This window comes from Panulirus ornatus, chromosome 14, assembly GCF_036320965.1.
Source record: "Panulirus ornatus isolate Po-2019 chromosome 14, ASM3632096v1, whole genome shotgun sequence".
Classification (NCBI taxonomy): Eukaryota; Metazoa; Arthropoda; class Malacostraca; order Decapoda; family Palinuridae; genus Panulirus; species Panulirus ornatus.
Window position 1 is genome coordinate 53,835,946 of NC_092237.1, and position 15,733 is coordinate 53,851,678.

The 15,733-nt window shown below is 38.4% G+C and overlaps 1 protein-coding gene across 3 annotated transcripts in view; it reads left to right on the plus strand.

Annotated features, from left to right (window-relative positions):
* Positions 1-1,475: 1,475 nt before the first annotated feature.
* Positions 1,476-15,733, plus strand: part of LOC139753454 (uncharacterized) — a 56,988-nt gene continuing 42,730 nt past the window's right edge. Inside the window, exons 1-7 of one of the 3 annotated variants that reach the window (XM_071669982.1) lie at positions 1,476-1,704; positions 3,409-3,528; positions 4,299-4,440; positions 4,754-5,113; positions 7,716-7,876; positions 10,885-10,999; positions 13,898-14,039. In XM_071669982.1, coding sequence (XP_071526083.1) covers positions 3,472-3,528; positions 4,299-4,440; positions 4,754-5,113; positions 7,716-7,876; positions 10,885-10,999; positions 13,898-14,039 — 977 coding nt within the window. In that variant the 5' untranslated portion in view covers positions 1,476-1,704; positions 3,409-3,471. The remainder of the gene's footprint in view (positions 1,705-3,408; positions 3,529-4,298; positions 4,441-4,753; positions 5,114-7,715; positions 7,877-10,884; positions 11,000-13,897; positions 14,040-15,733) is intronic. The other 2 variants (XM_071669983.1, XM_071669984.1) reach the window with 2 other exon arrangements.

Consider the following 15,733-nt stretch of genomic DNA (forward strand, 5'->3'; position numbering starts at 1 on the left):
TCTACCTTAATTCCAGAGAGTCCCAGGAATTAGTTAAAGCTTTTATTGACATGCAAACCGTTTTAACCTACATACACAGGCTGTGAAAGCCTTGGGCGTTATCATTCCTGCAGAGAAAAACTAGGTGTTCAAGAGACAAACTGGAAACGGTAAGAGTGGACCATGTGTACTATAATTGATACGAAACCTATTTACTACATGTCTTTTGTATATCTAGATATTTCTGTCCCAAATACTGCAGCTACTGTACAATAACTAAATTGACAGTGTACAATTAGGCTCAGAGCTCAATTAGTGACAGGGCAAAACTCTAATGTTAGTATTGCTAAATCAGAATCTGACGTAGGTAAGGTCTCTGATATGCCAATATGGACCAGCTTTGGTCCTGCATAATAGTAAAGGCTTTAACGGACTTGAAAAAGTGCAAAATGAATCCTTAATGAAAAGGACCAAATGTAAGAAAAGATAAGTTAGCGTTTTAGGACAAAATGCTTGAAATCCGTCATGATAGGACTAAGGACTGATCTACATAATATCCCACCAGATTTGTTAAATCAAACTAGAGTCAAAACATATCGTTTTTAGTATATCTGTTGTGTGATAGGAAGCAACAGCACTTCCCGCCACCCAGGCAAGTAACTCCCTTTGACTTCGCCATAAATACTTATCCAAATAAGAAACTGGTTACTCAGTCAAAATCTTCAGCACAGCACCGGAGCACATAAGGTCTCCAGCCTGAGAGCAAATATAACGTAGATTATCTATTCATTAACGGCTCTCAACTCTGCCACTGGGAAGGATGGGGGCTTAATCTAGCATAGTTGTAAAAGGAAAGAGAAGAATGTTAGAATAAATAATCGGGCACCTATCTTTTAAAGTGAATTGCTCTCCACTTCTTAGGTTTGCAGAAACTTAAACTACCGACAGTTTCATTTCTCTGTTTCCCTATCCTTCCTACTCGTCCTAAATGCCTAGAGACCAGAATGCAACATGTTTGTCTCTGAAGCCCCGTATAGATATGTAAGCATTATTGGTCAAGGGATTCACGTCAAATTGTTGTGGATTCCTTCTTTCATATAATCTCAAACATGATTAGCTGTTTGCTATAGTACTATACAAGGAAAATACAAGTAATATGGATGATGGATTTTAATGCGTGAATCTTTTTATATTCATACTATGGTTGCAATCAACTCAGTTTTATCATTATTACTCGTAAGAAACAAAAATGTTGATTCTGCAAATGTCACACCGCCGATTTCAATAGTCACATCTACATCATTCAGCAGATATGATGGCCACTCGAAATGCAATAGTTTCAATGGTTCCTACAACTAAATCCATTTACAAAATGGCATGTCCATGGCACTGCATCTTTTATGGCATTTATATCATATTGTTAGTTGCATCGGCAACTGTATTAGGGCGTTTAAAGAAGGTGGTTGTGAGGAACGACAAGCGCATGATGTGTTAAATCCTAAAGAATGAATGAAGGATAATAAGGATATATTGATGTAATTTCAGGTAATGGCATTCTTGAAAAAAATTGTACAGGCTGATTTTACGACCTATGAACGACATGAAGATACAGTGAGAGAGAGAGATGGTTGGGAACATAGTGGAGATGCTGCGGCCATAACTTCGCTGTGGGGTTTACAGTCGACTCAGTAGGCCGACCGCGAAATATGTCTCTTAATGTCTAGGGTAGGTATTAAAAGTGTGTTTCCTGTCTGAAATATTGTGGTAGGACCAACCTCAAATGCACATAGATGTCTTCAGTTTTAAATGGTGAACTGCATATGGATTAATGGTACACTATTTACTGCTATGACTAGGATTTAGGTAGAAATGACTTTCGCAGGTCACATACCTGAAACAGGGTAAAACATATACTAATTAGGCGAATATTACTGTGTTATACAATCCCTGGACCACTTTCATAAGGCATATTCAGCCTGAAGACTGCCCACCGCGATAGAGCAGGGAAATGTTAGAATCCTTTGGAGTGTGTCCCTCTACGAGACAACTCGTTTCCGTCCATTGACAACAGTACTGTCACACCTAAGGTGGCTATTCACACTTATTATATCCAGATGTACGCCAATATCGCCATTTGATATTTGTCAATACGCAGCATATTGAAAACCATATCTGAAAGTAAATTATGGGAAATTTTTGTTGACAAAGTTATATTTGAACGCGATTGTTCTATTTCTTTATAGTACTGGACGAAAGTTGTATTGCTACATTCCTTACACTTTCTATAATTAAGTTGTGATGTATGATATCTGTAATCTATACTAGGCTATATTTCCAGATAGTGGGCAGGGCGTTGTATTGGGGGGGGGGGGGGGATTTGGGTAAAATTAAGAATTGGTGAAAAAGTAGTAGAGTGTTAGTTCAACCTTGCCACTTTTTCTTTTTTGGAATTAGATAAAAAAGGTATCAGTATATTCCTTACAAATACCCATGGTGTAAGTGATTTAGATGGGTGTCATGTAATTTGGAGATTTTTGTATGGTGTGATGTTTAGTAATGAATTATTATTAGTGGGGATGGCTGTAGAGATCAAAATATGAAAATGTAAAGACAGGCAAAACACACACACAAAAAAAAAAATCAACAAAACCAATGAATACATCATTAGGTTTTCACGAAAGTTTGCAGCTGATATGTAGATAGGAATTGATTTGGCCCTGCTTGAGAATGTGTTGAATGGCTGTTAAGGGAGGCTGGGTTTAAGCATCACTAATTGCTTGTTTTGTTGTCTGTTTACTATTTTTGTCAGCTGGTGTGGGAGTCATTGGTGTATCTGGTGTATTTTTGTTGTAACACTGAAGATTACGATGATTCTTACCAGCTAAGGAAAGTGACGTGATTTTTTCATTTTTTATATTATTTACTCCACTTTTTTCATATGTAGCCCTGCCCACTATCATTTTTGCAAAATGTTGTGAATGAGACATTCTTTATAACTATAAAGCTAATAAGGCCTGACGACTAGAACTTTAATGGTGTAAGTAATGTAGAAGTAGGTAAAACTTGTACATAGCAGCAGAACCTGTGAAAACCTTACCTAATTTCCTTCATCAGCTAGGTTTACCATATTTTGATTTTTTCTTTGATGAGATATAATACCAGTGATATTGTTTTTGCTCCATCCTGTCTCATGCTAAAGTTCAGTATGCATGCTGGAATGCATTTGTGTCTTTGAAAGCACACATGAATGCCCCTCCCAGCAACTGGATGTAAACATTAGACCAAAATGACCACATACTTTTTAATAACATTAAAAATATGGTAGATTTTATCTGTTATGAAGTTAGTTGTGGTTGTTATTGGATGTCTTGATTTGTAGAGGTGTTTCACTTCTTGTTTTTTTAATCACATTTTTCCTGATCTTCATAGCCCTGCCCAGTATTGGCTCATTCTGTATTGGAGGATAGAAGGACATGACGTAAATCATGCATAATGGACAGTATATATATATGGCTGTACACCCCAGTATTGGCTCATTCTATACTGAAGGTTAGAAGGAATTGATATAAATCATATATGGCTGTGCATGACATGGTATTTCAAAAACTTCATTGAATCTTTTTGTGTTACAAATTGGTATAAGATTTTTGTGATAAGAAAATCATCCTCACAGTGTGTCAGAGTTGCAGCTCTGCCATTCATGACTAATACAGTAAATTCATATTCAGTTTATGTTTACTGCTTGGACTGCAGTTATTTTTCCTAGGAAATATTAAGATTTATTATCCATTCTGAAAGAGTCTCAGGCAATATCTTTGTGTGAATAGTTAGTATGAGTAGAAAATTCTTATGTAGATTATCATTACGGATGAATACATTATCTTAAATTACCCTTGGCAAATATTATCTTTCAGTTATGGTATAACTTACCAAGAAACCTAGATACTCCTTTTACTACAGCATTATATGTTGAAGCCTGTGATATATATTATCATTGCGGATGAATACAGCCCTGTTTAACTTGCTTTATCTCAGTTTCCATAAGCCTCAGATCATTTTCACTTGGTACATTATGATCCATCAAAGTTAATCCATATGTCACTTTAATAGTATTGAATTGTATACAGTAACATGCTTTTTCCTGTCTTCCATGCATTGCAAAATTTTCACATTTGCCTACTGATGTAACCAATCACTGTTTGTTTCAGACATCCTGTATCTTAAATTTTGAAAGAGTGTCTTTTCAGTTTGCATCCATTTACATCATTGCTTGATTACATTTGGCATTGGAAAGTCTTTCTACTCTCCTGTCTTTTCAGCAGATGGAAGGCTGTTCATACATGTGTGGGGAATGCTTTCAAGTGTATGATAGTATTGTTGCCTTTAACAAACATGTGTGTCACAGTGATACAGAAAGTGTGTGTAGGCAAAAAGGCAAACCACCATTTTCCTCCCAGAGAGGTGAGTCTTTTTCTTATATTTGGTACAGTTATCATGTGTTGCTTCTTGTTTACCAAGAAGTTGAGATGCCAAAAGTTCTCTGTCTTAATGTCTGTCCCGTGCTTATTTCATACTATAGAACATACAGTACTGTATTTAGAATTCATGTACTTTACTGATGTTGTATTGAGACCTAAATTTGTGAACCTTACCTTATAGTATTAGGTTAGTTATTTCTTTTCTTATGTAAGATGTAGGAGAATTTCATATATCTTCAGGTAATAAATTTTAGTTCAAGAATGTGTTAATCAGAATAATTCCAAATTTATTACAGAGCAGTCATCAGTCATAAATGTCTCGCCAGAGCCTCATTCGTCAGGTGCTCCTTACTCACCGTGTGGAAAGCCAGTCTATACAAAAGAGAAAGAAGGAATGCATGGCAGTGTAGATTTTAAAGCAAAAAAATCGTCTGATATAAAAACAGAAACTATTACAACAACAGTCGTTTCTGATCAAGGAGATCTGAGTGACCATGAAGACACCCAAGAAGAGGAAGAAGATGGGAATGAAGAAACTGTAAAGAAGAGAAAAAAGTACCAAGCTATGGATGATACATATCGTCTTAATCGTACAATGCGGGATAAGGACTTCAAATTAGCTAGAAGCCACTTTTACTGCTTCAAAGACACACTTGGTATGTCATTAATCATATTTATGTGTAAAGGGTAACGTTGAAATTATAAGATGTTTTTAATCTTTTGTGTTCATGTTCTTAGACTAGGTTTGCATTTTTCTACTCACCATTTGTAGATCTAATATTTGATGCCCTTCTTTTCAAGCTGTTTAGATTATATTGGAAATTCCACATTTTTATATCTCTCTACCATGGCCTGCAATAGCATGATAGCATCAGGAGCAGAAAATTGAGTTGAAAAGAAAAAGAAAATGATTTTTTTTGTCATTTATACCTATTTGCGTTGAGGAACAGATGAATAAATGGCCTCATTTGTTCCCATCCATTCTCTAGTTGTCATGTGTAATGCACCAAAAACTCAGGCCTTTATGTGCAACCAGGCACCCCAGACCTTTCTTTAGTTTAACCCAGCTGCTTCATATGCCCTGGCTTTGTCCATTGAAAGCACCCCCTGTATACTACATTTCTCTGTTTTCTATACTTGATTAGTGCCATTTCCCACATTAGGAAATGGATGAAGAAAGACCACAGTTGCTCACATCCATTCTCTAGCTGTCATATGTAATGCGCTGAAACCACAGCTCCCTATCCACAACTAGGCCCTACAGACTTTTCCATTGTTCCCCTCAAACATTTCACATGCCCAGTTTCATTCCATTTACAGCATTTCAACCCTCGTATACCATATCATTCCAATTCATCCTATTCCATGCATGCCTTTCACCCTTGTACATGTTCAGGCCCTTATCACTCAAAATCTTTTTTTTTTTTTTTTTACTCCATCCTTCCATCTCCAATTTGATCTCCCCATTTTCCTTGTTCCTTCCACTTGTCAACCTTTCCTCACTCATTTTCTCCATATGTCCAAACTGTTTCAGTACATCCTCTTCTGCGCTGTCAGCCACACTCTTTTTGTTGCCACTCATCTCACTTAGCCTCTCATTACTTATTCGATCAAACCACCTCACTCTGTATATTGTCCTCAAGCATTTCATTTCCTACACACCCACCCTTCTCCACACAGCCTTATGTCTCGCATCCATATGATATTGTTGGGACTACTATACCTTCAGACATACTCATTTTTACCCTCCCAGATAACATTCTCTTTTTCTACACATTTTTCTGCAACCCCATAACCTACCCCCACCGTGTAACTTACCTCCACTGCCATGTCCACTCCCAGGTATCTAAATCACATCAACTCCTCCAATTTTCCATCAAAATGCATACCCCAATTCACCTTTCTCTCAACCCTACTAAATCTGATAACCGTGCTTATAATTCACATTCACTCAACTTTCTCATTTCACACACTCTTCCAAACTCAAGTCACCAAATTCTGCAGTTTTGCAGTTTCTCACTTGAATGCACCACCAGCACTGTATCATCAGCAAACAGTGATTGACTCGCTTCCCAGACTTTTGTATCCTCCACAGAGTGTACTCACTCCTCTCTCCCAGACTCTCATGTTCACCTCCCTTATCACCCTATCCATAAACAGATTGACCCTTGATAAGAATTTCTCTTTGCTCCCAGTAGCTTTCCTCTCACACCATATATTCCTAAGACCTTCCATGAGGCATCTCTATCAACTCTGTCATATGCCTTCTCCACATCCATAAATGCTATGTGCAAATCCATCTGTTTTTCTAAGTATTTCTCACACATTCTTTAAAGCAGACACCTGACCTATACATCTACCTCTTGTCAAACCACACTGCTCTCTCTCTCTCTCTCTCTCTCTCTCTCTCTCTCTCTCTCTCTCTCTCTCTCTCTCTCTCTCTCTCTCTCCCCCCCCAATCTGATGTTCTTTCTGTGATTCAGTATATCCTGTGCATGCCTTTCATCCTCCTCCATTTTCAAGGTGTGAGGATTCAAAATCTTATTCACTCCATCCTTCCGTCTCTAATTTGGTTTCCCCTTCTCTTTGTTTTCCTCACCTCTGACTCTTATTTCTTCCTAGTCAACCTCTCCTCAGTCATTCTCTCCATATGTTTAAATCATTTCAGCACGCCCTCTTCAGCTTTCTCAGCCGTACTCTTCGTAATACTTACTTGATCAACTCTCCTCACACCACGTGCTTCCCTCAGCCATTTGATTTCTAATTCACTCTCTTCCATACATCCTCATCTGTATCTGTATCCCTGTGCCTCACTGCCATTCAACATCATTAGGAATACTGTACCTTCAGACATATGCGTCTTATCCACATGGGCTGTAGGGAGAGGTGACCAGTATCTTCAAAAAGAAAGACCATAGTATTTGTCCCAAATTTATCATGCCCTTTGCAGAGATATGAAGTCTTGAAGATATGGTCATCCTAAGGTCCCAGTTAAATTGTATCTTTGAGAGGGAAGTACACATAGAAAGGGTAAGTAGGAAGTGAGGAGGCAGAAAATGATGGAGGCTTTACAAAGAAAAGAATAGTAATTAAGTATGCAATGAAATATTAGCATGTGTAGCAGATTTATTGGTGGAACAATATTATGAGTGTGGCCAAGAGAAAGAACCCTTAGTTAGTGAAAAGACAGTCCCTGTGCCTTTGCAAAGGGAGCTCAGGATCATTTAATCTGCTTTGCTAATTTTGTGTTCTTTACAGGAGATTGGGATGAGCGTTCTACTCAGTTCCTAATTAAACTTATTCACAAGTACCCAAAAACTCACTTCTTATTATCTATGAAAACTGAAAAGAGAATGGGTCACTGGGAGAGTCTCCATAAAGAAATGGAGACAGCAGGGCACACCTTTACCATTCTTCAGGTGAGAGAAGTACAATAAGTATTGCTTTATTTTCTGTCACATTTGTTGTGGGTTCAGTCTGATATACAATTTTCACTTTAATGTATGATTGATTTGGCCTGTGGGTCCAGGGTGACAGGGTGATTTATCCCAGTTTTTATTTTACTTAGACTTTTATGTAGCATTTTCATGTGTTTTGTATGTTAGCACAAGTTTTGTTTTAGAAAGTATGATGTGAAGTAGGTAGTTGATTAATTGTTTTGGGTTATGCACAGAAGCAATAATTGGACAGATGAAGTTTGGTATGAGGAAGATTGTCATTCATATAGCATTCTTTCTCTTTTTCTTTTATTCACATAAATCCTTGAGGGCATACAGATCATAGTTCTTACTAGCTAGCTAATATTGGTAACAAACTCCTGACCTTGTCACACTTGTAATTTTTCTCCCATACGCCTATATGCCAATATGTGAAGACAACCTTAATTAAAATAGATATAGTTATTGAAGCATATACTAAGGTTTCCAATAATGCTTTGGAGTACTTTGGCTAATACCCACCACAACTGTGCAGCAAGTTGCATGATTGGCTAATTTTTTTTTTTTTATTTTGCTTTGTCGCTGTCTCCCGCGTTTGCGAGGTAGCGTAAGGAAACAGACGAAAGAAATGGCCCAACCCACCCCCATACACAATGTTTATACATACACGTCCACACACGCAAATATACATACCTATACATCTCAATGTACACATATATATATACACACACAGACACATACATATATACCCATACACACAATTCACACTGTCTGCCTTTATTCATTCCCATCGCCACCTCGCCACACATGGAATACCATCCCCCTCCCCCCTCATGTGTGCGAGGTAGCACTAGGAAAAGACAACAAAGGCCCCATTCGTTCACACTCAGTCTCTAGCTGTCATGCAATAATGCCCGAAACCACAGCTCCCTTTCCACATCCAGGCCCCACACAACTTTCCATGGTTTACCCCAGACGCTTCATATGCCCTGATTCAATCCACTGACAGCACGTCAACCCCGGTATACCACATCGATCCAATTCACTCTATTCCTTGCTCTCCTTTCACCCTCGTGCATGTTCAGGCCCTGATCACACAAAATCTTTTTCACTCCATCTTTCCACCTCCAATTTGGTCTCCCACTTCTCCTCGTTCCCTCCACCTCCGACACATCTATCCTCTTGGTCATTCTTTCCTCACTCATTCTCTTCATGTGCCCAAACCATTTCAAAACACCTTCTTCTGCTCTCTCAACCACGCTCTTTTTATTTCCACACATCTCTCTTACCCTTACATTAATTACTCGATCAAACCACCTCACACCACACATTGTCCTCAAACATCTCATTTCCAGCGCATCCATCCTCCTGCGCACAACTCTATCCATAGCCCATGCCTCGCAACCATACAACATTGTTGGAACCACTATTCCTTCAAACATACCCATTTTTGCTTTCCGAGATAATGTTCTCGACTTCCACACATTCTTCAAGGCTCCCAGGATTTTCGCCCCCTCCCCCACCCTATGATTCACTTCCGCTTCCATGGTTCCATCTGCTGCCAGATCCACTCCCAGATATCTAAAACACTTTACTTCCTCCAGTTTTTCTCCATTCAAACTTACCTCCCAATTGACTTGACCCTCAACCCTACTGTACCTAATAACCTTGCTCTTATTCACATTTACTCTTAACTTTCTTCTTTCACACACTTTACCAAACTCAGTCACCAGCTTCTGCAGTTTCTCACATGAATCAGCCACCAGCACTGTATCATCAGCGAACAACAACTGACTCACTTCCCAAGGTCTCTCATCCCCAACAGACTTCATACTTGCCCCTCTTTCCAAAACTCTTGCATTCACCTCCCTAACAACCCCATCCATAAACAAATTGAACAACCATGGAGACATCACACACCCCTGCCGCAAACCTACATTCACTGAGAACCAATCACTTTCCTCTCTTCCTACACGTACACATGCCTTACATCCTCGATAAAAACTTTTCACTGCTTCTAACAACATGCCTCCCACACCATATATTCTTAATACCTTCCACAGAGCATCTCTATCAACTCTATCATATGCCTTCTCCAGATCCATAAATGCTACATACAAATCCATGTGCTTTTCTAAGTATTTCTCACATACATTCTTCAAAGCAAACACCTGATCCACACATCCTCTACCACTTCTGAAACCACACTGCTCTTCCCCAATCTGATGCTCTGTACATGCCTTCACCCTCTCAATCAATACCCTCCCATATAATTTACCAGGAATACTCAACAAACTTATACCTCTGTAATTTGAGCACTCACTCTTATCCCCTTTTGCCTTTGTACAATGGCACTATGCACGCATTCCGCCAATCCTCAGGCACCTCACCATGAGTCATACATACATTAAATAACTTGATTGGATAATATTGGTAACAAACTCCTGACTTTGTCATACTGTAATTTTTCTCCCATACACTTATATGCCAATATGTGAAGACAGCCTTAATTTAATAGATATAGTTATTGAAGCATATACTAAGGTTTCCAATAATGCTTTGGAGTACTTTGGCTAATACCCACCACAACTCTGCAGCAAGTTGCATGATTGGCTGATGACTGAGAGGTAATATGGTAAAGTCAGAAGAGGAATGAGAACAGATCACACCAGATGCTCAAGCATTACCACAACTGTGCAGCAAGTTGCATGATTGGCTGATGAGTGAGAGGTAATATGGTAAAGTCAGAAGTGGAATGAGAACAGATCACACCAGATGCTCAAGCATTTTCACTGTTCTTTTATGACTGGTTCATGTAGCCACTAGTAAAGGATTAATATTTTAAAGACCTCTGCATATGTGTGACACACTTTCTTGTGATGTAAGGGTTCACAGCTTCCTTTCCATAACCCCTGCTTCTTACATCTCTTTGACAATTTCCAGGTATTATTTTACAATTACTGTTAATGTTTCTTTTGAAACACTTGCAGCTTCGAATGCGTTGGAGAGAAGTTCTACAGAAATACCGCTGGACAGTTGACTACAATGACCAGCATGAAATAAAGAAGAGATGTGAATATTTTGATGAGATGAATGAACTCTTTGGTATGTATGTACATCTTGAATTCATGGTGTGGTATTTACATTGATTTCCCATTCAGGTGTAGTGAATTAATCTTGTGACTTATGTTTTCCACAGTTAGAAGAGTATGAGGATGTTTTTGTCATGTTGATCATCTTTCTATGTTTTTCACTGTCAACTATTTGTGGACATATTTTGTGTCAGCTTCGCAAACCATAGTCTTATATATAAGGCCTGAAGTTTCAAAAGTTTGCTTCTTTGGACAGGGAATTGATAGAAGTGTGAAGTTAGAGCTACTGACGTACATCCAAAATTTGTTTTGTACATATTTGCTGAGCTCTAGTTTCCATGGCACTTTATCAGATCATGTTGTATCTTTATCATCTATGATGACATGGGTTAATCTTTAGATTCTTAATGCTTTTGGGATTATATCTGCTGTAGATGTGGATGTTTGATACAAGTGAACCTCACATCAGTTACAAACCAATTTTTTCTGCCGAGTTTAGAAGGTTCCCATGCTTCTTTTACTGACTAGAGGCATGTTATAGATCCAAGATGCTGAAATATCACAAGGTTCATTTATATAGAGATAACCAAGGTGTTTTCCAGCTTATGAAAGAAGGAGAGTTTGATATCATTGAAGATGATCCTAGGAGAAACTGCTATTTGTAGGTTGATAAGCTGGTTGCTGATGGTCACTTATCCCTCTGCTTCAACCCTCTTTTGTAAGCAACATTCATGACCATATCTGGTTGGTGTTCATGTTACTTTGAATTAAGATATTTGTATATATACATGTAAAGTACTGAATATCAACTGATTTTATGTTTTATTTTAGATTATTATAGAAAATACTTCTATGTCCATAGGAATGTTAGTATCCTTCTTGCATAGGTTCTTATGGGAAAAATAGGATTTTTTTCAGAAATGCAACCTTGGCATTAATGGAGGTTTCTATGTATAAAAAAGGGTTTCTTCAGATTTTGGAGAAAGATAATTGAAGAGGAGGATTTGTAACCCCTTGCTCTAACCCTCTTACTTGCCATCCACTACGTGCAGGAGATACATAGGTATTGTCATTTCTCTATCCCTTCCCTTGTATTTATTAGTTGAAAACCTAAATGAGTGGGGGGGTGGGGGATTCCTGACATTGTAAGGGTTTTGCCAGCCACTTGTTTATCTTCACTGTTTTAGTTACAGGGTAGATCACCACAGGGATCTTGAGTACACCTTATAATGATTTTGCATTAATTTTTTTTTTTTTTTTTTTTGCCGCTTTCTCCCACGTTTGCGAGGTATCGCAAGGAAACAGACGAAAGAAATGGCCCAACCCACCCCCATACACATGTATATACATACGTCCACACACGCAAATATACATACCTACACAGCTTTCCATGGTTTACCCCAGACGCTTCACATGCCCTGATTCAATCCACTGACAGCACGTCAACCCCGGTATACCACATCGATCCAATTCACTCTATTCCTTGCCCTCCTTTCACCCTCCTGCATGTTCAGGCCCCGATCACACAAAATCTTTTTCACTCCATCTTTCCACCTCCAATTTGGTCTCCCACTTCTCCTCGTTCCCTCCACCTCCGACACATATATCCTCTCGGTCAATCTTTCCTCACTCATTCTCTCCATGTGCCCAAACCATTTCAAAACACCCTCTTCTGCTCTCTCAACCACGCTCTTACCCTTACGTTACTTACTCGATCAAACCACCTCACACCACACATTGTCCTCAAACATCTCATTTCCAGCACATCCATCCTCCTGCGCACAACTCTATCTATAGCCTATGCCTCGCAACCATACAACATTGTTGGAACCACTATTCCTTCAAACATACCCATTTTTGCTTTCCGAGATAATGTTCTCGACTTCCACACATTCTTCAAGGCTCCCAGGATTTTCGCCCCCTCCCCCACCCAATGATCCACTTCCGCTTCCATGGTTCCATCCGCTGCCAGATCCACTCCCAGATATCTAAAACACTTTACTTCCTCCAGTTTTTCTCCATTCAAACTTACCTCCCAATTGACTTGACCCTCAACCCTACTGTACCTAATTACCTTGCTCTTATTCACATTTACTCTTAACTTTCTTCTTTCACACACTTTACCAAACTCAGTCACCAGCTTCTGCAGTTTCTCACATGAATCAGCCACCAGCGCTGTATCATCAGCGAACAACAACTGACTCACTTCCCAAGCTCTCTCATCCCCAACAGACTTCATACTTGCCCCTCTTTCTAAAACTCTTGCATTCACCTCCCTAACAACCCCATCCATAAACAAATTAAACAACCATGGAGACATCACACACCCCTGCCGCAAACCTACATTCACTGAGAACCAATCACTTTCCTCTCTTCCTACACGTACACATGCCTTACATCCTCGATAAAAACTTTTCACTGCTTCTAACAACATGCCTCCCACACCATATATTCTTAATACCTTCCACAGAGCATCTCTATCAACTCTATCATATGCCTTCTCCAGATCCATAAATGCTACATACAAATCTATTTGCTTTTCTAAGTATTTCTCACATACATTCTTCAAAGCAAACACCTGATCCACACATCCTCTACCACTTCTGAAACCACACTGCTCTTCCCCAATCTGATGCTCTGTACATGCCTTCACCCTCTCAATCAATACCCTCCCATATAATTTACCAGGAATACTCAACAAACTTATACCTCTGTAATTTGAGCATTAAATAGTACCCCAATATGAATGTCAGCATCACATTCACAAACTCTACTGATCCTGTACATTTTAGATGTCATTGCCCAGCGAGAGAACAATAGTTTTATCCTTTTGATATGTAACATGAACAGAGATCTATATGTTATTGATGTTTCATAACATGCAGGTATTTACCTTTTTTTTTTGTTACAGGTGATTGGGACAAGGAAGCAACTCACTCACTCCTTCGACAGATGCATCGTGTTAAATTGGAGAATCAGAACAAAAAGATTGTCAGAATTGGTTACAGTGGATGGGAAAAAATAACAGAAAATTTGAATAATGAGGGACATAGGTATAACCTCTTGAACGTGATTTTTTTTAGATTTTATCTTACTTTATTAATTTTTCTTAACATAAATGTTATGAAATTACGATGATATTTTGAAGTATTGAAAGTGATATATATTCATAACAAATACTGTATTAGGTTTGTCATATAAACTGTAATTTGACCCCAGAACATTTGTTATTTTTTTGTAACATAAAAGTATTTCTTTCACTTTAATGAGTAGCATCAGGAATAGATGAATGATGACCCCATTTGCACAAATCCACTATCTAGCCATAATGTATAAAGCAATAGAACCAGAGCCCACCATCCACAGACAAGCCCCACAAATTGTTCCATGGTTTGCCTTGACTGCTTCATATGCCCGGGTGCAGCCCATTGACAGCTTGCCGCCCCTTTGTATACCATATCAATCCAGTTCATTCTATCGTATGCGCACCTTTTAACTTCTTGAATGTTCAGGCCCTGATACCCCAATGTCTCACTCATTTCATCCATTTTTTGATATGCACATCCTTTAATCAGTGTTTCTTTGTTCAACTTCTCCATGTCTTAACTGTTTCAGCACATCCTATTATGCTGTCAATCAAAGTGTGCTTACTACCACACTTAGGTCTTGAGTTATCATTTCCATACATGATCAACCCACCTTACACCTCATTTCATTGTCAACCTGTCTGCCTTCTTTCACTCTTTTGCATTGTTGGGACCACTGTTGGACTGGTTGGATGTCAATATTTGCTGAGTTTGTTGTCACATCATCTCAATTTTCATTTCATAGTTCCTTTGTGATGGTGAAAACTGAAAAAAATACTTGTACATCTTGAGGTGATATATATCACTTTCAAGTTATACCATAATACTGATGCTCTAAACCAAGGATTGTCTGCCCATGAAGGTGGATGCTATGTACTGTGCCACCCAGCTTGAGTCAATACTGCATGTATTCAGTAAAGATAAGTCTTCCTCCAAACACCTGTCACTCACTATTTTCAACATTTGTATGTGCCACCAACATACAAGAAATTCAAATATATATATTTGGATTGCTCCCCTAAATTGTTTAAATGATTCATAATGAAGATACAAAAAAACATATTTTGTTCTCAATGATGCTATAACAAACATCAAACACCATCATATAATTTGTAGTATTCAAAAATTTTCTTCAAAATGTATAAAAATACTCTTCATAGTGTATAGAAATATTTTGATTTAAAGTTCATATGACAAGGTTTATTACAAATGCTGGAATGTCACGCATCACGCAATAGTGTTTATCAGAATCTTTTAGGGTTCTGATTCTCACTGGGATCCCCAGTCTGCCTCATTCTCTCACAGTGGTGCATCACTCTAAATCAATCTGTATACATGTATGACTGGTTTGCTATGCTTTTATACGTCATCATTGGATGGGTCTGACATAGCTAATGTAATTTTTAAACAAGTAAAACTGAGCAAGTTTCCACTGAATGCAAGATGAATTTATATCTTCTAATATGCTTATCATTAACAAGATTCCTCCTTGATCTAATCCCCCTTTGTTGCACCTGCAGAGACTGATTATAATTTCTTTTCCATCTATTTCATATTCATTTACTAGGGACTGAGCCCTGTGCCAACACTTCCTAGAATTTTGCTTCACCCTCTGACATATACCCGAAGGAGATAGAATAATCTTTTTTTTTCATACTATT